The 26484-nt window shown below is 44.5% G+C and overlaps 1 protein-coding gene across 34 annotated transcripts in view; it reads right to left on the bottom strand.

Annotated features, from left to right (window-relative positions):
- The window catches only part of MAP4K4 (mitogen-activated protein kinase kinase kinase kinase 4), a 197489-nt gene extending 180787 nt beyond the window's left edge, over window positions 1-16702 (bottom strand). For 33 of the 34 annotated variants that reach the window (XM_030920643.1, XM_030920647.1, XM_030920652.1 and 30 more), the window contains exons 1-2: window positions 15589-16021; window positions 15190-15255 (exon numbers count right to left, since the gene is read on the bottom strand). In XM_030920643.1, the coding sequence (XP_030776503.1) occupies window positions 15190-15255; window positions 15589-15645 (123 nt within the window). In that variant the 5' untranslated portion in view covers window positions 15646-16021. Of the gene's footprint in view, window positions 1-15189; window positions 15256-15588; window positions 16022-16685 lie in introns of those variants that run through there. The other variant, XM_030920650.1, reaches the window with a different exon arrangement.
- Between the last annotated feature and the right edge of the window lie 9782 nt (window positions 16703-26484).

The raw sequence follows: 26484 nt of genomic DNA, 5'->3' as shown, positions 1-26484 counted from the left end.
GGATTACAGGCCTGAGGTACTGCACTTAGCAGGGGGATTAGAAATTTGTTAATTGATCACTGTCAAACTGGAACACTGGGATGCTATGGCAAAGTACCATTTTACTTAAACATTTTAAGCACAATCAAGATTTTGATTTAAGGCCGGGCGAAGTGGTTCACACCTGTAATCCCAGCACTTTGGGAGGCCAAGGAGGCAGGTGGATCACCTGAGGTCAGGAGTTTGAGATCAGCCTGGCCAACATGATGAAACCCCATCTCTACTAAAAATACAGAAATCAGCCAAGGTGTGGTTGCACGCACCTGTAATCCCAGCTACTCAGGAGGCTGAGGCACGAGAATTACCTGAACCCGGGAGGCGGAGGTCGCAGTGAGCCAAGATGGTGCCCGCTGCACTCTAACTTGGGTGACAGAGTGAGACTCTGTCTCAAAATAAAAAAAAAAAAAAAACATTTTGGTTTACCAGAAACTTTTAATCAATCAACGCTTGAAGTTCAAAGTGAACTCTCTCTTAATGTTCCAAGGCCAAGGTCTTTGATATTTCTTAAGAAACAAATTTCTCGGCCTGGTGCAGTGGCTCCCTGCACTTGAGAAGGCTGAGGTGGGTGGGTCACCTGAGATCAGGAGTTCAAGACCAGCCTGGCCAACATGGTGAAACTCCATCTCTACTAAAAATAAATTAGTCGGCCGGGCGCGGTGGCTCAAGCCTGTAATCCCAGCACTTTGGGAGGCCGAGGTGGGCGGATCACGAGGTCAGGAGATCGAGACCATCCTGGCTAACACGGTGAAACCCCATCTCTACTAAAAATACAAAAAATTAGCCAGGCGTGGTGGCGGGCGCCTGTAGTCCCAGCTACTCCAAGGCTGAGGCAGGAGAATGGCATGAACCCGGGAGGCGGAGCTTGCAGTGAGCCGAGATCGCGCCACTGCACTCCAGCCTGGGCGACATAGCCAGACTCCGTCTCAAATAAATAAATAAATAAATAAATAAATAAATAAATAAGTCCAGCCTGGGCGACATAGCCAGACTCCGTCTCAAAATAAATAAATAAATAAATAAATAAATAAATAAATAAATAAATAAGTAAGTCAGGCACGGTGGTACACACCTGCAATCCCAGCTACTCCAGAGGTTGAGGCACAAGAATCACTTGAACCTGGGAGATGGAGGTTGTAGTGAGCCATTTCTGGGTGCTGTGGCTCACGCCTGTAATCCTAGCACTTTGGGAGGCCGAGGCGGGCAGATCATAAGGTCAGGAGATCGAGCCCATCCTGGTTTCACACAGTGAAACCCCATCTCTACTAAAAATACAAAAAATTCGCTGGGCATGGTGGCGGGCACCTGTAGTCCCACCTACTCAGGAGGCTGAGGCAGGCGAATCACTTGAACCTGGGAGGCAGGGGTTGCAGTGAACTGAGATCGCACCACTGTACTCCAGCCTGGGCAACAGAGTGAGACTCCGTCTCAAAAAATAAAAATAAATAAATAATAAATAATACATAAAAGTAAAATGTATAAGGCCAAGTGGGTAGAAATGGATGTATACCATAGTAAGGTATAGTATCATTTGAAGGTAGACTGTGGTAAGTTAAAAACATGTGCTACAAACCTAAAGCAACCTATAAAATAACCTAAGTAGAAATTATAGCTAATAAACCAGCAAAAGGAATTAAAAAGCAAAAAAAAAAAAAAAGGGAAAGACAGACTACCAATGAGATCAAGTCCTTAGCTGACAGAGCCAGCAAGAAAATAAACAGTGTAAAGACAAGAAAAAAATAAATAAGCATCCTATTTAAAAATTCAACATTTAAGTCGCTTTTTTCATATAACAATAAGAATGTATTTTCAGCAAATTAACTAGAAAACTAATGAAACGTCTAATACAGTCTTGGAGTTGATGACTGACAAAGCCCTTGCTTCTACAAAATAATGCAAAAAGAATTTCACACTTTGAAAGCCAGCACTGGTAACCACAAAGTCCCATTTTCCAGTATGATTAGACAATGGTTAGAAATATCTCACTCAACATCAAAAAAAAAAAAAAAAAAAGCCACAGCATCATTTTACCTAATAGGATTAGAAAAAGAAAATTCTCTTTTGTCCATATTAACAAAGAGCAAGGCCAGGCCCAATGGCTCACGCCTGTATTCCCAACACTTTGGGAGGCTGAGGCAGATGGATCACTTGAGGTCAGGATTTGGAGACCAGCCTGGTCAACATAGTGAAAACCCACCTCTACTAAAATTACAAGAATTAGCCAGGCATGGTGCTGCATGCCTGTAATCCCAGCTACATGAGAGGCTAAGGCAGGAGAATCGTTTGAACCCTGGAGGCAGAGGTTGCAGTGAGCCAAGATGGCGCCACTGCACTCCAGCCTGAGCGACAGAGTGAGACTCCGTCTCCAAAAAAGAAACAAAAAAACTTTATCTTTTAATTATTTTGTTATATAACCGGAACTACAGAAACTTATTAAAAACTATGTGAATATCACAAACCTGTACACCATTGGTCCCATTTTACAGAGGTCCCTTTCAGCCCTAACATTGTGGGGACCACCAGCTAAACAAAGCAGTCTCCCTGTGTGTAATGAAGGGCAGAATGTGGCCTACTTCAGGCCAGTCATTTACCAGACATTATTCCAGATACTGCTCATAAGACAATCTGAGGCCTGATGAAGGCCCCTCCTTCACCCACATGAGAATGTTCAGGATGCTAACTCCTAACTGATACAGGAGACTCAAAAGCAAGGAACACCAAACAGTGCAGATGTAGGAGGCAAGGCTTCCTGAGAGACAGCTGGCTCAAGGCAAACTGAATGGAGGCAGTCAATTACCATAATCAATGGAACACACCCCTCCTATCTTTATTCAAAGTAGGGCTAACCAAGATGATGAATCATCAGCTCAGTGGCTTAACTCCTAGCAGACTGTTCACTGCTCCACATACATCTATGCCTCATCTACAGCATCTGAATTGAAATCATAAAGCTTCACTGTGCATACCACCATATCTGTTTTATCAGCTCTAACTTAGCTATCATGTCACACATTCCCATAGGCCCCTGCTGTTCCCCATCTGCAATATCATCCTCTTTAACTGTGTGTTCATTTTCTGCCTTACACATTAGGCTATACGCTACACAAGGGCATGAGCTGACTGCCTTTCTTGTCCATTGTCACCAGTGAGCAAGCCTCACATGGTGCCTGGCACATATTATAAACACATTAAGTACTAGATAAATAAATAAAGGAAATCTTGACTAGCAGAGCAGGCTCAAAATATCTGCAGACAGTGAAAAAAGAGACAGAAACCAAGCCTTGAAATCACTGAAGAGTAAAGAACTGAACACCTGTCAGATTTTTCTGAGAATCAAGGTGAGGAACAAGAATATATGAGAAAACGTGTACATACAGAGAACTAAGATGCTCTGATATGCCAACTTCAAACTGGAACGGCCCTAGAATTTGAGTCATGCCCTAGCAGGTGAATGAATACACCCAACGAATTTTGTCACTTAAATGTACACACTCAACCTTAGGCAATATTCAGTGTCTAACCTGGGATCTCCAACAAATTATTAAGTACCTTGATGCACAGCCCTAACTCAGATAATAGCCAGTCTTTGACATACCTTTCAAAATTGAATAGTCATAAAACTACACACCAATTACATAAAGAGTCTCCGAAAAACTCATGGGGGGAAGGGCTCTGGTAGTCAACAGCATACTGTCACTGTCATAGCAGGTAAGAATGAAAGCTCTCCAGTGTAAGAATTTTCAAAAAGTAAACTATTACTTAATTTAATTTTATGTAATCTGAATGTAGTAAGGCCCTAACAAAAGGTATCACAAAAAAACTTAAGAATAAAATATAAGAAAAATACTCTGAAAAACACACTTGAAACAAATGAGCAAACTTATTCCCCCAAAACACATAGCAAATCATTTATTGGGATATAACCTTCTGACCAAAGATAACATATTTTGCTTTGTTTTTTTAAAATCCAGGCAAGTCAATAGCTTCTGCTTGAAATAAAGGAAAACTGCAGTCTAGCATCACATGGTAAACAGCTGGCTATTATACAAGGGAATTCCCCCCAAAAATAGAAGGAAAAACTAGTTTGGCCTCGTTCCTAATACCAGTGACCTTGCTGATAGTGCATAGTTTGTCTTCATAGTGATAACAAAGAAACTGTATTCATATTTTTTAAAATGACTTAAGGCGAGGCGCAGTGGCTCATGCCTGTAATCCCAGCACTTTGGGAGGCCAAGACGGGCGGATCACCTGAGGTAAGGAGTTCGAGACTAGCCCTGCCAACATAGCGAAACCCCATCTCTACTAAAAATGCAAAAATTAGCTGGGCATGGTGCCTCACACCTGTAATCTCAGCTACTTGGGAGGCTGAAGCAAGAGAATCACTTGAACCCAGGAGGTGGAAGTTGCAGTGAGCCGAGACTGTGCCACTGCGCTCCAGCCTGGGCGACAGAGTGAGACTCCATCTCAAAAAACAAATAAATAAACTCACAGTAATGACTAATAATAAGAGTGGGGAAGATAAAGGATTCAGGGACACAAAACTTCCAACTGCTTTTCCCTCATCCAGACAGTTACCCAGGGTCATCAGAACCAAGTGTTTGGTTACACTAAAGAGAAATAAGAAAACCCAAAAAGATAAATTCCCCCTCCTTTCTCCCTTCTGTGGATGACTTAGGGTGCAGTTCCATCAACATCATGCCTATCAGTTGGTGAAGAGGTAACAAATGTGGTACAACCATAGCCTAAAATTCAGCAATAAAAAGGAACAAAGAACCACACGGCTACATGGTCGAACCTCAAACATTAAACATAGGAGACCACACATTGTAGGATTCCATTTATACGAAATATTCCAAAAAGGCAAATTAATACTGACAGATGAGTGGTTGCCTGGGGTTCTGGGTTGGAATGGGGATTAACTGTAAATAAGGAGGAGGAATCTTATTGGCATGATCAAAGGGTTCCAATATTGATTTGTGGTGATGGTTGTGCCACTCAGTAAATTTACTAAATATCACTGAAACGTAAGCTTGAACTGGGTTAATTTCATAGTACAGAATATATACCTCAATAAAGCTGCTTTAAAAAAAAATACTGCTGAACAAACTCCTCTATCTCTCAAAGATTTGTTCAAAGCAGCAGCCAGCATGGTAATTAATACATATAATGGCACTGCTTGGCATCTTGCCTCACTTTCCTTCTTCCTCATCCTCATCTCCCTCGGCTTGCACCTCCCAAATTAAGTATCTCTGACAGAGGTCATGTAGTAGTAAGGTCACAGAGGTTACGCATTGCTTACCCTTGTTTTCATCTTTTATTTTTTGTTATTGTTATTGTTTTGCTGGTATTATTATTGTTCTGGAAGAAAAGAAACAAACACCTCAGCAAAACCCTAAGTCCAAAATCAAAGACACAACTTTTGGTTAAACATGGTGGACTGATCACATGAGTTATTAAGAATTCATTCCCATAAAAATGATTTTAAAGTAAACAAAAGAATAAAGAGATAAAGGGGAAGACAGTAGAGATCATTTTTATTAGATTTTGACAGCTAAAAAGTGGATGGTGAGAGGCCGAGGTAGGCAGACCACCTGAGTCCAGTAACCTGGGCAAGATGGTCAAATACCATTTCTACTAAAAATTTTAAAAATTCACTGGACATGGCGGTGCACACCCGTAGTCCCAGCTATTCAAGAGGCTGACGTGGGAAGTTCGCTTGAGCCCAGGAGATCGAGGCTGCGGTGAGCTGTGATCACACCACTGTACTCCAAAAGACACAGACAGACAGACAGGCAGACCAGGGGCAGTCGCTCATGCCTGTAATCCAAGCACTATGGGATGCACAGGCAGGGGGATCACCTGAGGTCAGGAATTCGAGAACATCCTGGCCAACATAGTTAAACCCCATTTCTACTAAATGTACAAATATTAGCCGAGCATGGTGGTCTGCACCTGTAGTCCCAGCTACTTGGGAGGCTGACGCAGGAGAATCGCTTGAACCCACAAGGCAGAGGCTGCAGTAAGCCAAGAGGGCGCCACTGCACTCCAGCCTAGGCAATAGTGAGAGTCTGTCTCCAAAAAAAAAAAAACAACAACAACAACAACATAAAAAAGATAAAATGAAAAGTGGATGGAGTGGAGGAGTAACTCACCAAGAGATAAAAATTACAACCTAAGTGCCTACTAAGGATGTCAAAAAGAAGTGAGACAGTTGGACCTACAAAACCCTGAGGAGGTCATCATTTGGAATAAATCAATACCAAGTGAGGTGCAAGGCCAAAATCAGAACTGATCAAAGTTTGCATATTTAGTGGTTGAGAGCCCCAAGTCCCCTTTCTCTGCCTTACACAGTCTGGTAACTGTCTCACATCACTCCATACCCACAGGAAACCAGAGATTTAGTCCCTAAAGAAATCGAAAGCAGTTATGTTCCAGACAAGAAGAGATGAGGCAGTGATAAGAAAAAGGGATTTTCGGTCATCCAAGGACTTAAAACCTTAATACCCATACACCCTTTCTTTTAAAACTACTAGGGGATGTGCTTCAGGAAAATATGATAGTAAACCAAAAAGGAAGACTGTAGTATCCAGGAAACAGACGTTCCAGGACAAACGCTACGTGCCAGGCCCAGGGGCAACCATACCTGCGCAGCTACGAGGAAAACTCCAGGGAGAAAAAATTGAAATCAACAAGGTTATCTGCAACAATAAATTATCTGATGTGTGGTGTTAAATTAAGCATTTGGAAAATGTGATAAAGACTAACCTTTGCTAGGCATTTGTTATACCTTTTAGGGTATCTGAGGGGGAAGGCGATGATAGGTACAAAGAAAACTAAGCCAAGGAAAAACTAAAAGCGATATGGGGGCAGGGGTGTTGCTTAAAAAGGAAATGTAATCACATGAGACTGTTTAGCTCACATATAAATGGTATTTACATAGTCATGATAAAAGAAACAACTACCACTTTAGCCCAAAATTACGGCATGCCCACTTAAGGGAGGCGGCAAGTATAGGAGTTAAATATTCAACTACTATTGAACTAAGTAGTTCAATAAGTACAACTACTGCTAGAGGAAGTAAATAAATGTATAAAACTGAGAAATGAAGAAATAGCCATATAAGTACATAATTTAGAAATATAGCAATAAATTTCAGATGTAGCAGCTAAAAGCACTGAAAACAGGTGCTTCTGGAGAACAGGATAACTCCGACTTTTGGTATAAGCACTTTAGTATCATTTGATTAATAACTATGGATTCATAACTGGTAAGTTAAGGCCCTATTTACCATATAAAGGATTTTTTAGAGTTATAATGTAAAAGTGTTTTTCTTTCATTTATTCAAATTTAATAGGATAACTTGTTCATATTTAGCCATATCTGAGACAGTTCCAAAGCACAGGGGTCAAAGACGTTTTGGCACTTAAGCACAAAGCTGTAAGCAGCACCTGCTCTAGCTCCCCAATGTTCAAAGGGTCGGAAAACCAACTACTGGGCACAAACAACAGTCCTCAATTCTCCAGCCCACTAACACACCAACCACCCAGAGCTCACTAAGAGCCGTGCTACAAATTCAATCCTGCCAGTTCAGTGTTCCTCAAAGTTTGGTCTGCCGACCATGGCAAGTTCATTTCTGAAATTAAAAGTATATAAAAACTTTTCTATCACCTGAGTTTCTTATGCTTTTTTAAAAAGAAACCAAAAACAAAAACTTTTACAGCAATTTGACAGAGTAAAAATGTCTTTTGATTCTACAAGTTAAAAAAGTAGACTGATATTCTATATGTCTACCTTTTCATTTCACTTTTCTAGTCATTGGTTTTTACTGTAAATCACAGAGAAGCCCTGCTGAGGTTGAGCCACTTAAAATGAACACATTGCAGTATGTGCCCTCTCCACACGTTGGAGCATTCATTGTGTCTGAACACAAGTCTGCAGGGTTGGGGACCCAGGGAGATGCAGACAACACAGAATGTATGACTGACATTCCACATCTGGCATTTTGTGTCCATCCTCCTGTATTTCTTGAGTTCCATAAGGGTAGATGTATCATCTGCTTCATTTACCACTGTGTATCTAACTCTCAGAACAGGGCCCAGCACACATCCACAGTATCTGCAGGAAACCACCCTTACATGGTTAATCGTTTTTCACTTTTGTCTCCCCAGTTTAGTTATACCTAATGCTATCTAGACATCAAAGCTTCTCAGAGTCCAGTTTTTAAAACTTGGGATGTCCTAAAACTCAGCATTGTCATCTTTCCTTAGAGATTCTTACAGAAAAAAACTACCTCCCAATGAATCACTTTATTAATTACTCAATCCAAGCGGCAGCTTCTCTTCTGAGTAATACTCACCAACTCTTATTACTGAACAAGCTCCATAACAAAGCAACAAATTCTGTTTGGTGAGCAGTGATATGACATTATAAAACCTAAGAACCATTGCTGCCACAATGGTCACTAGTAATAAACGTAAGATTACCTTGGCCTTCTCCATTTTCTTTCTAGTCATCTTTCCGTACGTCTAAAAACTTGACTCTGACTCAAGTTTGAGACCAGCCTGGCCAATGTGGTGAAACCCCATCTCTACTAAAAATACAAAAATTAGCCAGGCGTGGTGGCACACACCTGGCGTCCCAGCTACTCAGGAGAATCGCTTCAACCTGGGAGGAAGAGGTTGCAGTGAGCCGAGATCGCACCACTGCACTCCAGCCGGGGCGACAGAGCCAGACGCTGTCTCAAAAAAAAAAATAAATAAATAAATAAATGTGTGTTGGGGGGGGGGGGTATGTGTGTGTGTATGTATGTATGTGTGTGTGTATATATATAAAACAAATATTGGTTAAGGAAAAAGGCAAAATACTTGTTTGCAGCTAGGCAATGAATGTACACTTATCACCAAGTTTCAAGCAGTAAGGAGTTAAAAACCCATCGGCAGCAGGGTTTTGTTTGGTGGTTGGATTTTCTGTAGATCTTTTGATATTTCTGAGTTAGCAAAACAGTTTTTGAAAGCTTGGGATTGAAACTCGAAGAGAGCCACACAGGGTTTACTCAACAGGGCTGGCTTCCTCCCACCTTGCCCAAGTCCAGAATCCTCCAGCATGAAGGAAATCTATGTCTCAGAACAAGCCTGAACATGCCTCTCAGTGGCAGATCAGCTGACACAATCTCCTCCTGATGAAAACATCTAGTTCTACAGAATTCACTTTGCCCCATTGGGTGTCCTTACCTCCAATTAAGAACAGGCCCGCTCACTTAAAAGATTAACACTTAGAGAATCCCTCACAAAAGTTTAAGTACTTGCTCCAAAATGTTCATTTTTTTTCTTTTTTTAAAGAGGAGACTGGCTCTGTCTCCGAGGCCGGAGTGCAGTGGCGCGATCTCGGCTCACTTCAACCTCCACCTCCTGGGGAAGTTCAAGCGATTCTTCTGCCTCAGCCTCTGGAGTAGCTGGGACTAGAGGCACGCACTACCGCGCCCGGCTAATTTTTCTATTTTTAGTAGAGATGGGGTTTCACCACATTGGCAGGCTGGTCTTGAACTCCTGACTTTATAATCCGCCCGCCTCGGCTTCCCAAAATGCTGCGATTACAGGTGTGAGCCACTGCACCTGGCCCCTAATGATTTTTAAAAGCCAGACAATCTATATGGCTCTTTACCACTGAGCAATCGAAAGCAATTTTAGCACTTTAGCAAATTTAGCACCCCCACGCACCCCCCCCCTTTTTTTTTTTTTTTTTTGAGAGAGTCTCATTCTGTTGCCCAGGCTGGATTGCAATGCCATGATCTCAATTCACTGCAACCTCCGCCTCCTAGGTTCAAGTGATTCTCCTGCCTCAGTCTCCCAAGTAGCTGGGATTACAGGCATACACCACCATACCCGGCTAATTTTTTTATTTTTTTAGTAGAGACGGGGTTTTGCCATGTTGGCTAGGCTGGTCTCCAACTCCTGACCTCAGGTGATCCACCCACCTCTGCCTCCCAAAGTGCTGGGAATCCCAAGTCTCCCCCTAATACCGTGGGCAAACAGTGTACCCACTTAAAGGGACATACCAAAGCCTGCAGAGAACGAGTGAATTTAACAAGTGAAATCCAGCAAAGAGTAATGCCCGAGTATCCACCCCAACTGCTCCTCCTCTCTACCACCACAGTCACTATCCTGCCTCAGCCTTCACCTCCTGTCACTAGACCACTGCCCAAGGCCAAACATCTTACCAGCTCCTTCCCAACACATATCTGGATCAAGTCCCCTACTCTCAGGGATCCCCAATTCCAACAAAATCTTTCAGTGGCTCCTCACTGCTTAAAGAGGATGCCTCTCCTGAAGTCCAAGTAACATCTCCTTGAAATTCCCACTACTCCCTAACCTTTCTAGCATTCCCAAAGGTCACTCTTAGCCCTACTGCCACACACAAACCCCTCCCCTCCCTTTCTTCAATAAATGAGGGATCTACCATTAGCACAGTGTCAAATAGGTGTGGAATGAGCAAACTCTTAGCATTAGCTCCCCTTACCATCAAGGTCTTTGGGCCTAGGGTACCCTCGTCCTCAACCTCCAAGGTCCACATTATACCCTTCCCCCAATGACAAGGTCAGAATGGGTCAGTCGTCCATAAAGTCTATGGTCCCTCCTTTGAGTGAACCTTGATTTCAGACATTTCACCTGCTGGATTCTAAACTCCCTGACTTCCACATTACTGTTACTGGATTTCCCCTCTGTCAGTCCTTCTAAGACTCAGAATTGTCCTCAGGCTGGCCATCTTCTTTTTCTTTTCTTTTTTTTTTTTTTCTTGAGACGGAGTTTCACTCTTGTTCCTAGGCTGGAGTGCAATGGCACAATCTCAGCTCACTGCAACCTCTGCCTCCCGGGTTCAAGTGATTCTCCTGTCTCAGTCTCCTGAGTAGCTGGGATTACAGGCACCCGCCACTACACCTGCCTAATTTTTCTGTATTTTTAGTAGAGACAGGGTTTCACCATGTTGGCCAGGCTGGTCTCAAATTCCTGACCTCAGGTGATCCACCCGCCTGGGCCTCTCAAAGTGCTGGGATTATAAGCGTGAACCACCGCGCCCAGCTGGCAGTCTTTTATTCAAGACATTTGGAACACCAGCCATCATATGCTCACAAAATGCAAAATAACAACAGTAGTTACTGCAAGAAAAACACAAAAATGGTCAAATAAATATTAAAAATAACAATAAGGCCGGGTGCAGTGGCTCATGTCTGTATACAACCCCAGCATTTTGGGAGGCCGAGGCACACAGATCACTTGAGGCCAGGAGTTCAAAACCAGCCTAGCCAACATGGTGAAACCCCATCTCTATATACAAAAAGTAGCTGGGCGTGACAGCACACACCTGTAATCCCAGCTACTCAGGAGGCTGAGGCAGCAGAATCACTTGAACCCGGGAGGCGGAGGTTACAGTGAGTGGAGATGGTGCCTCTGCACTCCATGCTGGGCAACAGAGCAAACCTCTGTCTCAAAATAAAATAACAATAAAATACAAAATAACAGGGAAACAAACTTGATTTACTTCTGGTTTTAATTTTTCACACTGTCATTGTCCTCACTGATTGTACCAGACACTTCTTTTATAAATATATGGCATTCTGAATGTAAACTTGAGAAGAGACAACTTTTTTTTTTTTTTTTTTTTTTTTTTTTTTTTGAGCTTGCCTGTACCGGACTGAGTATTGCGCAGTCTCGCTCTGAGCTCGCCAGTTACGCCATTCTCCTGCCTCACCTCCGAGTTGGGACTACAGGCGCCCGCCACCTCCCCGCAGTTTTTGTAATTTAGTAACGGGGTTTCCCGTTAGCCAGGATGGTCTCGATCTCCTGACCTCGTGATCCGCCCGTCTCGGCCTCCCAAAGTGCTGGGATTACAGGCTTGAGCCACCGCGCCCGGCCGAGAAAATTTATAATCTTAAGTTTATGAGTATCCTTCTCTCAAAAACCTAAGGGTGAAAATAATTTCTCTAAACAGAATATACCCTGTTTTTCACCTCCCTCTTTTAAGATGAAGTTATAGACTGTTCAACTATACCAGACCATTTACCACTGTTGTCAGAGATACATAAAATTAGAAGTTATCCCCAAAAAACTGGATCAAGTCCCCTACTCTCAGGGATCCCCAATTCCAACAAAATCTCTCAGTGGCTCCTCACTGCTTAAAGTGGATGTCTCTCCTGAAGTCCAAATAACATCTCCTTGAAATTCCCACTACTCCCTAACCTTTCTAGCATTCCCAAAGGTCACTCTTAGCCCTACTGCCACACACAAACCCCTCCCCTCCCTTTCTTCAATAAATGAGGGGTCTACCATTAGCACAGTTTTGCAGGGGAGTCATTCGCCCCAAAAAAAGCTATTGCATACGACATATCAAATCTCGGAGAAACTCTCTTTTCCACTCATTCACTTCATGTATATATAGCTGCCTCAAAATAAGCAACCTCTGAGCTAATGAAAAATAGAAAATGACACTAAAATAAATTAGGACCACAAGTTGTTCAGCTTACAGAATTTTTTACCTAAAATTATGTTTAAAAATAAAGACCTTTTTATAAATAACAATTCAGCAACAAAAAACTTTTCGAATTCATCCTAAAGGATTTTTAGCAATAAACAAACTCTAGAGTGTTAACAATCTAATCCCAAAGCTACCACAAGCAAATCATACCAACAAAAATCCTAAATGAACTCCTGTACATAATGGTAAATGGTTCTAGAAATTAAATACTTAAAAAGAGGAAAAAAGAGATGTTCTGCTATTTTCACCACCTCTAAGACTGAAGTTCCCAGTACCCACTTGTAAACATTAAAGAACTTATTGTTACAGTAAAAAAAGACATGTATAGTAAAAAAATTGTCCTGATGTATGAGACAATCAGGAAAATGTTAACAGCAAATATAAGACATTTTTCTAAGTGTGATAACAACAATGTGATTGTGTAAAAAAGAAATATTCTGATATATTTATGGCTGAAATGGCATTTGGGGTTTACATTAAGATAAAGGAGGAGAAGAAGAATACAGATGAGACAAGATTAGTCATGTGCTGATAAACCAAGCTCTCTAGTCTTTTATGTTTCAAGTTTTCCGTAATAATATAAAAATGTAACTGCTTATGAGCAAAATCTCAGGCACTATTTTGTTCTGGACTGTAGGCAACTTTTGCATGGATTTTATTCCTTAGGTTTGCATAATTAGAGAAATTCTCAACTGCACAGACTTTGTAGTCAGAGAGCTGTGTTTGCTGAGCACTATGTTTGACAAGTATTTGGGAATGTTTGACAAGTATTTGGGATGCCAGTATCCCAAATACTTGTCAAACATAGTGCTCAGCAAACCCAGTTCAAAAGCTTGGGAGGGTTGGCGGGAATGGAACTAAAAAGGCAATGAGGGGAAATAACAATGAACTTGACTAAACTCTTACCATAAACAGCTCCCACCTCTTAAAACCAATAAAGACAAACTGGGGTTTCATTCTTTCCTTTTTCTTAAGGATTAAGATATTACCTTCTGGCTTACTTCTCTGCCCTTAACATCCATGCTGACCAAATAAGACAAATAATCCAACTACTGTATAACCAGGTCAAAAACAAGCTCTGGCTAATTCACTTGGAAGCCTACAATCACCACTTAGATTTGGCGAGAAAAAACTGGGTTAGAAAAAAACTGACTGATGCTTAAACAAACAACAGACCGGGGAGAATGTCCTTTTAGCCAGTTACCAACCACTCAGTGAGTTGCAACACAATCTTTTCCAAAATTTTCCAAAGCCTTCCAAATTCAGTTGAGCCCGGCAAGCTGAGTTAACAGGGCTCTCTTTCAAATTCAAAAATCTAGCCCCGGCCCTAAGAGTTAACCAACAAAACACAAGCTAATACACTTGAGATCACCTAAGAATACTGACCCAAGTTCGGACCACAGTCCAGTAAGTACACTGCCCAGGCTAGAAGTCTGGGCTGAGGAGAGGCGTTCAAGTGATAGATAAACTCTACTCACAAAGCAGAAAAGAGACAGACAATAAGATCCACACTTAATCTAGCCTAAGAAAACGTCTACAGTCAGCTTCCAACCCCCCCCAACTCCACCCATTTTTAATGAGACAATGACAATTCTTCATGGTGAACCACAAAGCCCTGCTTCCCTAACCTTGTACCGACTCTAACAGAACACTCCCCCAGTGCAGATTAAAAGTTTTAGAAAACGTTCAGTAATGAGAAACAAATCAAGACAGGAAGAATTTAACATTCCGTTCTGAATTTTCAAGGCCTGTGCCTCCATTCCCTACAGCTCTTTCATAATCTCTAGACTGTACAATGGATAAAATGAACACTGTTAGTCACATCAGGTGTCAGCTACTCAGCGCAGACTCAGTCGCCAGATTTGCTAGTTTCATTTATTGTTGGGGTGGAGGGTGGGTGTTAAAATTTTTAAAAAAGATAAAAGACCTGGGTGGGTGTGAAACCAGGGCATCCTCTATATTCTCTTCGCTCTCCGTCATTTCTGTTTCAATTACACAGCTGTCAAACAGGTTATTCCTGGAATTCAGATTTTATAATCCCCACACTGTAATTCTTCCTGCTCCTGTTGCCCAAACACACACTCCTCCCTGCTTCCCAAAAATACGTATCCATCAATAGAAAGGATGACAACCACAGTTATAAAGTATTCCCAGGTAACGCCAAACTCCCCACCTTGAGCAACTGGCAAGCACTGAGTGGAGGCTGAAACATGATGACAATTTTCACGATGGCCCAAGCAGTGGTTTAGGATCTTCAGAGGCAAGGCCCGCCTCCACTGTATTCTAATTTACACACAAACTCAGGAGGCCAGATTCGGGGGGAAAAAAGAGAAAACTCAGGTTGTCTTATTTTTAAAAAACGCTTTTCCATTTTTTTGAAGATAAAGTGCATGCCTAAGAGTGTAGCTTATTTCCTTATCTCAAAGCCAGGAAATGAGGTCTTTTAAGGCCAGTCTGAATATAAACTCGGTGTGCAAAAACAGAGGGACTGCAAGGCGAAACCCCTCTCCCAACTTTGGCCAAGCGGCGTGGCCTCCAGTCAGCGGAATGTTTATCACCCTCTCCTCGTCCCCCAACAAGAAGTTTCCACATGCCACGGGAAACAAAGAAGGCGCCCACACCGACCTTATAGACTTGTCCATAGGTGCCATTTCCAACCACTTCCACCAGCTCAAAAATCCCAGCAGGATCCTGGAGAGGAAGGAGGGGAGGGGTTATCATTTAAAAGAAGCCAAAAAATGAATAAATCAAGCAGGGCAGTTGGAGAGAAAGGGCGGTGACAAAAGAGGTGGGTTTCGCCCCGCGCGGTCCCCCGGCGCCCGGGGGTCGCGCGGCGGGCTCGGGGCGTGGGGGCGGCGGAGGGTAGCGCCCGCCCCGCACCAGCCCGCACAGGCAGACAAAGGGTCCGCCGCGCCCGCCGCTCTGCCCACGGCGGCGCCCGAGCGCCCGGCCGACCAGGGCGCGGCCCCGGCTGCCGGCTGCCGGCTGCCCGCTCCCCGCGCGCCCGCTCGCGGGCCCACTCACCCGCAAGGAGGAGAGATCGATGTCCACCAGACTTTTTGCAGGGGAGTCGTTCGCCATTTTCCCTTTTTGCCACCAAAAAACAAATAACAATAAATGTCTCTGTCGCTCTGTGTATCTCAGCCGCAGACCAGGCCGCCGACGGCGCTACTCGCGCGGCAGCCGGGCCGGCCCGGGACTCTCCTCGCGGGGCCGGGGGCGGCGGCGGCGAGCTCGGCTGCGCTCTCGGGCCGCTCGGGGCTCTCGGCCGGCCGGGCCGCGCGGAGGGCGGACGGAGCGTGCGCGGGCGGCGGCGGCGCTCACACCATGGCGCGGGGCCGGCCGTCAGGCCCCCGGGCGTCACCCGCCGCCTCAGGCCCCGGCGCCCGCGCCCCGCGCCGCGCGCCTTGAGGACGGGCCCGGAGCGTGGGGCCGCGGCGGCGCCGAGTTGAGCGAGTGAGCGCGAGGCAGCGAGACAAAGATAACCCGGGAGGCGGAGGCGGAGGCGGGGAGCGAGGCGGGGAGCGAGGTGGGGAGAGAGGTGGGGAGAGAGGGGGCGGCGGCAGCGCGGGAGGAGGAGAAACGGGACACCAAAAATATATTCTGAGGAGACAGAAAACAGCTCCCCCTTTCCTCCTCAGGCAGGAAAAACCGGCGGAAACGCACTCACACCCCTACCCTGCCGGGGAGGGCGCGGGCCGAGGCGCCCGCGCGGCGTGAATATTCATCAGGGGTGGGGCCCGAACAATGGCCGGGCCGGCGGGCAGTGCGGGCAGCGGCCCCGACACGACGCCCGGCGCCCAGGGTGCGGCCCCGGCGCTCGACCCCGCACGGCGCTCCCGAAAACAGCAGGAGCGGGGAGGAAACGGGCTGGGATTTCCCCGGGGAGGAGCTGCGGTGGAGAAACGCCCCTACCTCGCGCTAACAACAAATGACATGAAACTGAGCTGGACCGACGCTAAGAGGACAGGGACCCTCGTGTCTCCCAGGACAAGGGTGTGTCCCGCCGGCCGCGCCCCGGCTCTAGAGGGACGCGTACCGGGTGTTGCCGCGCGGAGGAGGGGCCTCCCTCGATCCTCGCCCCCTCCTCGCCCCACTTGCCCCATCCCCCACTCTCCCACCTTCTAGAGAGGAGACCCTGAAGTCCCTCGTTTCCGGCTTCCCTGCACGGTTTTCTTTTCCTTTCTCTGCTTTTGCAAGCTAAATGTGTGATACGGTTGTGGTTGTAGTTGCGGGATCCGCTGAGCATCGCTGGGCTGCCCGGCCATATCCAAAACAGCTCCTGTAATTGCCTGGCGCTGCGCTCCTGGCTGCGCTCGGTAGGTGAGCACTGTGTTTGGGGCCCTTAGTACCGACCCGCGTTTTGTAACCTGGAGATCACTAAGGATCAACAAACAGGTTTCTTCCGGCAACCTCGGAAGCCAGTCAGTAGTTACGCACTTTACTCGCCAGTGAATCAACAGCCATTTATATCGCATTCCTCCACCGTCCAAAAACTTTCAGTGGTTCCCTGTTACCTGACAGGTGGTTCTCAAAACGTGAGTACTTCAGGCAAAGTGCCGATTGCCTGGCCCTGCCTCCCGAGTTCCCGTTTCAGGAGGTCTGCAATGGGCCTGAGAATGTGCGTGTGTAAGTTCTCAGTGTAGCTAACGTCACTGTTACAGGGATCACTCGTTGACAACAGTGGCCTCCGGCTATTCATGATTGGATTTTCATAAACATAACCATCATCATCTACCAATTCTTATGCACATACTGTGTCTCCCCCAAACAAACGCGTTGTGCCAAGTGCTTTACACACAGCACTCTATTTACAGGCTTGAAGGAATGTTACCCTCCTTTTTGGTAAGGAAAGCCAAGTACTGAAAGATAAGGAATATGTCCGAATTCCTTAAAAGCCCAGCCTGGAAGTTGAGCAGGGATTTTCACCAGGTTAGCCTGTTCCCAGAATCCGGATCTCTGATTCAGCCAAGTTAGTTAGCTCTACCCAGAATATGTATAGCACTCTCCTGCTTCCCAACAGTTTGGTTTCTGAAATTTTTGACTATGAGAATCCCTGGTAAGGATAAAATATATCGAGGGGCTCCTGGTATCCATTTATAAGGAAAATTATAGTAACCAAGTATTCCTATGAATGTATTGGTGCTTTTAGATAATTTTGGTTTTTGTCAGCAGCAATGGCATTATCTATAAGTGTAAATAAAATAATTTACTCAGAGAACTAGACAGAAACACATCTGAACTTTCAGGCTATCTTATTATTGATAACATTGTTTTTTGTTTGTTTGTTTTGAGACAGAATCTGACTCTGTCACTGAAGCTGGAGTGCAGTGGAGTGCTCTCGGCTCACTGCAACCTCTGCCTTCTGGGTTCCAGCAATTCTCCTGCCTCACCCTCCCCAGTAGCTGGGACTACAGGCGCCTGCTACCATGGTCAGCTAATTTTTTATTTTTAGTAGAGACAGGGTTTCACCATGTTGGCCAGGCTGGTCTCGAACTCCTGACCTCAGGTGATCCGCCCGCCTTGGCTTCCCAAAGTGCTGGACTACAGGCATGAGCCACCATGCCTGGCCTATTGCTAGCATTTTAATAGTGTTTATTAATAATAGATGATATAATGTAAGTCCTTCACATGTATTATCTCATTATTCTGCTCTTAATTCCAAATGATACTCTATTATTCCCACTTTATACATTAGAAAACCAGCACTTAAAAAAGTTAAGTAACTTGCTCACTATGCACAACTAGACCTGATGCAGAAATGCCAGGGCCCCCCCACAAAGCAGCCTCCTTCCACAGGTTCAACTCCAAACCCGTGACACTGAAGCCCACCTCACACCTCCCCTTACTCTCCATCTATCCACATTCCTTCATCACCTCAAGCCCAACTCAAAATCATCTCTTCCTTCTCCTACAGGCTTTCTTTAAATCTGTCTCTCTCCCACGCTGCTATCCTCTATATATACAGTTGTGACTGTAATCTCCCACTTTAGAGTCATTACCTATTCTGGAAGTGCCTACACAGTGCAAGGCACTGGCTTAGCTATTGCCTGGGATATCAGGAAGATCAAGACAGCCTACCCTCAAAGAGTTTACACACTGATAATGGGCATAAGACAGCTTCATAAATAACTACTAGTACAAAGCAGAACAGTGTCGATTTTAGCAAGATGGAAAGAGTACTAAACAGATCTAGTGTAAAGTATGCTGGATTTGGGACAAAATTGAACTGGCTTTGAACCCTAGTTATTTGTCCGTTGTGCAACCTTGCATGTTTTTCTTCTGAGCCTCTCTTTCCTCTTCTGCATACCAGATGAGGACTGGAAATGAGAAAAACAAGCAAGAGACAAGAGCCTATGCCAGAGTAATAAGGGGTGACAGGAGATATTAATATAAGAGGTCTTGAGACAGTAGATTCTCTAAGGCTTGGCATCTGATACGATGCCAGAAGGCAGTGTAGACAAGAAGGTAAAAGATTTGTTTGCGGTTCAGAGCTTGGGAGGATGTCCACACTTGGGAAGATGCTGTCACAACAGAGAAAAAGATGGGAATTACTAAATGGTAGCAAGAAAGGAAGGTTTAGTTTTGAACCCAAAACCAACGTCAATGACCTTTTCATGCAGGAGTGGTGTACACATGCCCAGCTTGAAACTCCACTCTAGTGCCCAGCATCGGGGCCATGTTTTCAATGAACACCATGTTTTAGCTTGGGCTGCCATTACAAAAGACTATAGCCTGGGTGGCTTAAATAACAGAAAAATGTTTTCTTGCAGTTCTAGAGGCTACAAGTCCAAAATCAAAGTTCTGGCCAACTCGATTTCTGGTGAGGGCTCTCTTTCTGGCTAGCAGACAGCCTCCTTCTGACTATGTTTACACATGGCCTTTCCTCAGTACATGCTTGAGGAGAGAGAATGAGCTCTCTGGTGTCTCTTACAAGGCACTAATCCTATCCATCAGGGCCCCACCCTTAAGACCTTGCTTAACCTTAATTACTTCCTTAAAGGCCCTGTCTCCAAACACAGCCACACTACGGATTCCAACTTTAACAAATGAATGGAGGGATTGCGGGAAGGGATACAAGTGCTCAGTTCATAATAAGCTGTGTGTAGTACATGATGCCAGAAGGTAGACTTGTCATTGCCTTTGTCCTTAATAATCTGTTTTAGGACACAAAATAAATCCACCCAAAAGGACAATCAAGGTGATATAGTGGAAAATACCAATTTGACATTTTACATGGGGAGGAAAACAATTATAGCTTGCTTGGACAAAGATTGAGAAGTTGAAAGAATGAAGAGACTGGCCCCACTGGGCAGAGGGGTCAGTTCAGAGAACCTTGAGAAATAGGACAAGATGGCCAGGCATGGTGGCTCATGCCTGTAATCCCAGCACTTTGGGAGGCTGAGGCAGGCAGATCACTTGAGCCCAGGAGTTTAAGACCAACCTGGCCAACATGGCGAAACCCCATCTCTACTAAAAATACAAAAATTAGTCAGGCGCAGTGGTTCACGCCTGTAATGTGAACTTGGGAGGCTGAGGCAAGAAAATCGCTTGAACCCGGAAGGTAGAGGTTGCAGCAAGCCAAGATTGCACCACTGCACTGTACTGCACTCCACCCTGAGCGATGGAGCGAGACTCTGAAAAAAGAAAAAAAAAGGAAGAAAGAAAAGAGAAAGCAAGGAAGGAAGGCCGGCCAGCACGGTGGCTCACGCCTGTAATCCCAGCACTCTGGGAGGCCCAGGCAGGTGGATCACGAGGTCAGAAGTTCAAGACCAGCCTGGCCAATATGGTGAAACTCCGTCTCTACTAAAAATACAAAAATTAACCAGGCATGGTGGTGCGTGCCTGTAGTCCCAGCTACTCAGGAGGCTGAGGGAGAAGAATTGCTTGAACCCGGGAGGCAGAGGTTGCAGTGAGCCGAGATCGTGGCACTGGGCTCCAGCCTGGGCGACAGAGTGAGACTCCATCAGAAGAGAAAGAGAGACAGAGACAGAGAAAGAAGGAAAGCAAGAAATTGAGACATGTTAGGTGGAACCAGAAAGCAAAGCTGAGGCAGGGACCCAGTGTCACAGTTGAAGACAGAACCCAGATGATCAATTAGATCAAGTGAGAAACAGCCTAGCCTTGGCTTCCCAGAGTTTGGATGGCAGACGAGCTTCTCCTGAGCTCGGCAGGCCATGACCTATGAATGCTCATCTTCCTGGGATACGATGGACCAAACTGGCAGTCCTCTCACACCCACACACAAGTTCCAGAGAGAGCTTAATAATTCAAGAGCCTCAGGTGAACAGCAACAACCTCCTGTCCATCACTTATTGCCTAGGTTTTACATTGTTGAAGAATGTGGTGGGAAATAGATTTTCAACCTCAAAATGGGGCAGGGTGAGGAGGGCAGGGGATTGCATAGATATAACTCATTGAGGACTTAGGTCAACTGGAAATAAATAATGAAAGTATTGGTGAGCAAGCGTAATGAGGCAAACAAGCAAAGAAATGGTGGGGGTGGGTTCAGAAAAAGCTTACAAGGGAAGAGTGTAGACCTGATTTCTTATTCCCTGGTTGACAACTTGTTGAGCAAATGCTTATCCTCTCTGCCCCTCAGTTTTCTAACATGTGAGATTAGAGGATTAGATGAAAGGATTGAAAGGTCCTCTGAGAGCCTTTGAGACACTGATCTGTCCAACCCTGGCCTCATCCCTATGATGGTTCATATCTCTTAGCCAGGATGGAAGAGAGTGGCATGAGTGATGAAAGTTGTTAATTGTACATGGATAGTACTGTAGATTTGGCAGCCAGGTTCAGCCCTTGAAAGACCATCTATGACCACTGGTAGAGTCAAGGTCTTTTTAACTAGTACCTCAGTTGAATTAAAAGGAAGCAACTACTCTAGTGCACAACAGGATGGAAGGCATGGGATGCAGAAACAGATCAAAGGGCAGGAAAAGAAGCAGCAGACAGGGCAGCTCCAACCCCCTACCCTAACCACCAGAGCCATGGACGTTACCACGTCTGCCAACAGGAAGTTAGCTTAGTTTGGGTCTCTCAAAGACAGATCCTGAGGCAAGGATTTGGGTGCAGTTTATTTGGGAGATGATCACAGAAGCACAAGTCAAAGAGAAGGGCAAGCGAAGAATGGGATGAGCTAATGAGTTAGTGAGCAGGTTACCACTGCAGGCAGCTGGGCTAGATGAACTTTGCTTGCTAGAAAACAGTTTTAAAAACAAATTTACCGTGTATCTGTGTTCATGGAAAAGGTTTTTGTGAACATTTTATAAAAAATAGAATAAGCTGGGCATGGTGGCTCACGCTTGTAATCCTAACACTTTGGGAGGCTGAGGCAGGAGGATTGCTTGAGCCCAGGAGTTCCAGACAACCCGGGCAAGGTGGTGAGACCCGCCACACACAACATTTTTTTTTAATTAGCTGGGCATAGTGGTGCACACCTGTAGTCCCAGCTACTCAGGAGGCTGAGGCAGGAGGATCCTCTGAGCCCAGAAATTCAAGACAGCAATGAGCTATGCCTGCACCACTGCATTCCAGCCTGGGCAACAAAGCAAGACCCCATCTTAGAAAAAATAATAATAATAGTATTTTAGCATGTTTTTCTTGTTGTTGTTGCTTGGGTTTTTTGTTGTTTTGTTTGTTGAGACAGGGTCTCTGTCGCCCAGGCTGGAGTGCAGTGGCACAATCATATGGTTCACCGTAGCTTCCACCTCCCGGGCTCAGGCAGTCCTCCCACCTCAGCCTCTTGAGTAGTCGGAACTACAGGTGAACAGCTCCACACCTGACTAATTTTTGTATTTTTTTTTAGAGACAAGATTTTGCTATGTTGCCCAGGCTGGTCATGAACTCCTGGGCTCAAGTGAGCTACCCACATCAGCCTTCCCAAGTTCTGGGACTACAGGCATAAGCCACCCCACCGGGCCCAGAATAGTATTTTAAATGCAGAGGAACTTGCTATTTATAGACCTATTTGAAACATTTTATAAGGAGAATTACTGTTTCTTAATTTATCCTTTTTATAAATTTGTATAAATTTTTATATATCAGGATTGCTTAAATTAACTAGTGTAAAGTCCTTTCCCTGTGAAATCCTCAAAGGGCCTCAAAAACTGGGTCAGAGATAGCCCTAGAATTGGAAATCTAGATGGGATTGTAGGAAGTAGTTGGGCAAAGCTGGATGGAGATGTTAATGATTGTCAGGTTTGTCTGGTTTTGTTAGGTGCTTGGGTGAAGGGAATCAGGGACTCTGCCAAGGAAAGGCTGAGCTAGACCTGCTAGCTAAGGAGATCATGGACTTTTATTCACACTTAATCAAATATTTGTATCCTCACCTGTGCAGCTAATTCTCAGGATTGACCAGACCAGTGGTCCTCTCTTATGCTCAGACATTTAATATATCACAACTGAAATAGAATCATGAGTTGGAACATCATGCATCAGATCCTGGCCAGCATGCATAAGAGCCTTCATTGAAGAGGAGGTTCAATCATAATCAAGTCGATCCCTTTAAAAATGAATGAACCACAAGGCTCCATTAGTGATACTGCACGCTCGCCCATCCTACTGATTTACAGTTTTCAGTCAATTATAGTGATTCCAATCTCAACACCTTCTAAAATATGTCCTATAACAAAAGACTAAGTGGCGACATGCCAACGATAAACTATGAAGTGAAAATGCCATATTTATAAATTACAGACTTTGAGGTCTTTCTTGCTCTTTTAAATAAACATGATGATCTTCATATTCTTTTCCATATCTTCATTCTGTATTCTGTGGGCAACTAGTTAGAAAAGGTAGTAAAAACTGGGTGAAGAGACCAGCAGGACTGACATGGGTCACCTGGATTTGTCCTAATTCTTGGCTACAGACAACTCCAGGAGGTTATTTGGGAGTTGAGGAGTTGGGAGGTGTTGGACGAGGGGAAGAGTTGGATGAGAAAGTGTGTCTGGGCCAGGCACAGTGGCTTGCGCCTGTAACCCCAGCACTTTGGGAGGCTGAGGGGGCGGATCTCCTGAGGTCAGGAGTTTGAGACCAGCCTGGCCAACATAGTGAAACCCCGTCTCTACTAAAAAGACAAAAATTGGCCGGGCATGGTGGCAGGCGCCTGTAATCCCAGCTACTTGGGAGGCTGAGGCAGGAGAATTGCTTGAACCCAGGAGGTCGAGGTTGCAATGAGCTGAGATCATGCCATTGCACTCCAGCTTAGGTGACAAAAGTGAAACTCTATCTCAAAAAAAAAAAGAAAGAAAAAGTCTACAACTCCTGGAAATAGCAACTCAGAGTCACAAAAAGGAAGGGCTACTTATTCTCACAGTATTGCATCTTTTATTGCATTAGAACTTATCACTATTTGCTGCCTGGGTTGTAAGAATATATATATTCAGATTTGAAATAGCACTTGCGGAGAGTTGTTACACAAGCATCATCTTTAGAATCATAGCTTAGCTCTTTAGTTATATAGATAAGAGAAGATACAGAGGAAGCCGGATGTCAGTAGATAGCAAGAGGAATTAAAGATGGAATGATCTGGACGTGGCCTCAATATACGCCATTGATAAATGTCACCACTCATTTTGAAATTTCCAGGAACTGAGAACGAGTCAGGCACTCAGAAGAGAGAACCAGTTACCTAGGGAAAATTTCAAAGCTATTTTTCAGAACTGTTAATTGTTTAGGAAGAATCAGACCTCTAAGAATGTCCCTTTCTGTCCTGCCATTCTATGCAGAGTGGATGAAAAATAGAATATGTGTTCTGTTGTACAAACTGTGTTCCTCAGTGCCCTAAGGTTCCCTAGAGATGGTTCAGGTCCTCCTGAATATTTCAGGGGAGGTCCGAGGAGTTAGTAATAGGACTGCTGAGCTCACTGCCTGGCCCTCCCTTCTTCCACCACACAAGTTCTGCTATTTTAGATTTTATAAATTAGGAATGTTTGTAATATTTTTTAAGATGAGATTTCCACTGCTAAGAGAAGTTTAAAAACCCTGAGTTAAAGTGTACTTGAAACCAAGACTTACATAATCACATGGCAGAGATATCTGTTAAATATATTCCTGATGAGTTCAAAACTAAGCAACACTTTTGTATTAGGCTGTTCTTGCTTTGCTGCAAAGAAATACCCAAGACTGGGTCATTTATAGGGAGGTTTAATTGGCTTACAGTTCTGCAGGCTGTACAAGCATGATGCTGACGTCACTGGGCTTCTGGGGAGGCCTCAGGGAGCTTTTATTCATGGTGGAAAACGAAGTGGAAGCAGGCACATCACGTGGCAAAAAGCAGGCGCAAAAGACAGAGTGGGGGAGAGGTGCAGCATATGTTTATCTTATTATTATTGTTATTTATTATTATTATTTTGGAGACAGAATCTCACTCTGTCACCCAGGCTGGAGTGCAGTGGCGCGATCTCAGCTCACTGCAGTCTCTGCCTCCTGGGTTCAAGCAATTCTCTTGCCTCAGCCTCCCAAGTAGCTGGGACCACAGGTGTGCATGCCATCACACGCGGCTAATTTTCTTTCTTTTTTTTTTTTTTTAGTAGAGACAGGGTTTCACCATGTTCACCATGTTGCCCAGGCTGGTCTCGAACTTTTGAGCTCAGCAGTCCACCCGCCTCGGCCTCCCAAAGGGCTGGGATTACAGGCATGAGCCACCATGCCCAACCCTACAACACACTTTAAAAGGAGATCTCAAAATGACTCACTATCTCAAAGACAGCACCAAGCCATGAGGGATCCCCCAGCATGATCCAAACACCTCCCACCAGGCCCTACCTCCTGCATTGGGGATTACAATTCAACATGAGGTTTGGGCCGGGACAAATATCCAAACTATGTCAACTTTAAACATTTTTTGGAATCATTGCCATGACCTGAGTAGAGAAATAGAAATGATGCAGGGGAGGGAATCCAGGAACCTGGGATTTGGATTTGGTTCTACCATAATCTACCCTGTCGTAGTGGTTACATCACCCAACCTGGTATCTTGGGGCTAAGTATGCATTAATTATCTGACACTTCATTCTCATACTAACACATAGACCTGAGAGTGAGTTGTGACCCCATTCCAGTTTATTTAAGTGTGAGCAGTCTATTAGGGTCTATTTTGTAGCCTGCTTTTTAATTAAATAGCCTACGTCCTATTTCGCACAGAGCACATTTAAGGGAACTGATAAGGTCATAGAAAGCATTTTTGACTCCTTGAAGAGTCAGATCCAAGAGACTGTCTATAATCAAAGAAATAGAAATATAAAAGCTGCCGAACAATAATCTAGGCAACATTGACTATACTGAAAAATTTTTTCATTTTTTTGATGTTTACAAAAGGTTTGTAATAACATAGAGAATGAATGTTATAATAAGAATTGAAAATATCCACTTTGGGAGGCTGAGGCGGGCAGATCACAAGGTCAGGAGATGGAGACCATGGTGAAACCCCGTCTCTACTAAAAATACAAAAAATTTGCCAGGCGTGTTGGCTCGCGCCTGTAATCCAAGCACTTTGGGAGGCCTAGGCAGGTGGATCACGAGGTCAGGAAATTGAGACCATCCTGGCTAACACGGTGAAACCCTGTCTCTACTAAAAATACAAAAAATTAGCTGGGCGTGATGACGGGCACCTGTAGTCCCAGCTACTCGGAAGGCTGAGGCAGGAGAATGGCATGAACCCGGGAGGCAGAGCTTGCAGTGAGCCGAGATCACGCCACTGCACTCCAGCCTGGGTGACAGAGGGAGACTCTGTCTCAAAAAAAAAAAAAAAAAAGAAAATATCACTACAAAATTTGTATGAGATTATGGTCACAGCTATGTAAAATTTTAAAACCATTCAGAGGAAAGATAATGGCAAGAAATACATGAAATTTTAATAGTTTTTCACTGACAAAACTTTTTTCCTTCTTTCAAGATGTGTATTTTTTTCTTCTT

This window comes from Rhinopithecus roxellana, chromosome 17 (assembly GCF_007565055.1).
Source record: "Rhinopithecus roxellana isolate Shanxi Qingling chromosome 17, ASM756505v1, whole genome shotgun sequence".
NCBI classification, from domain to species: domain Eukaryota; kingdom Metazoa; phylum Chordata; class Mammalia; order Primates; family Cercopithecidae; genus Rhinopithecus; species Rhinopithecus roxellana.
The sequence above is the reverse complement of the archived record's forward strand: the minus strand, read 5'-3'. Positions and strand labels throughout refer to the sequence as shown.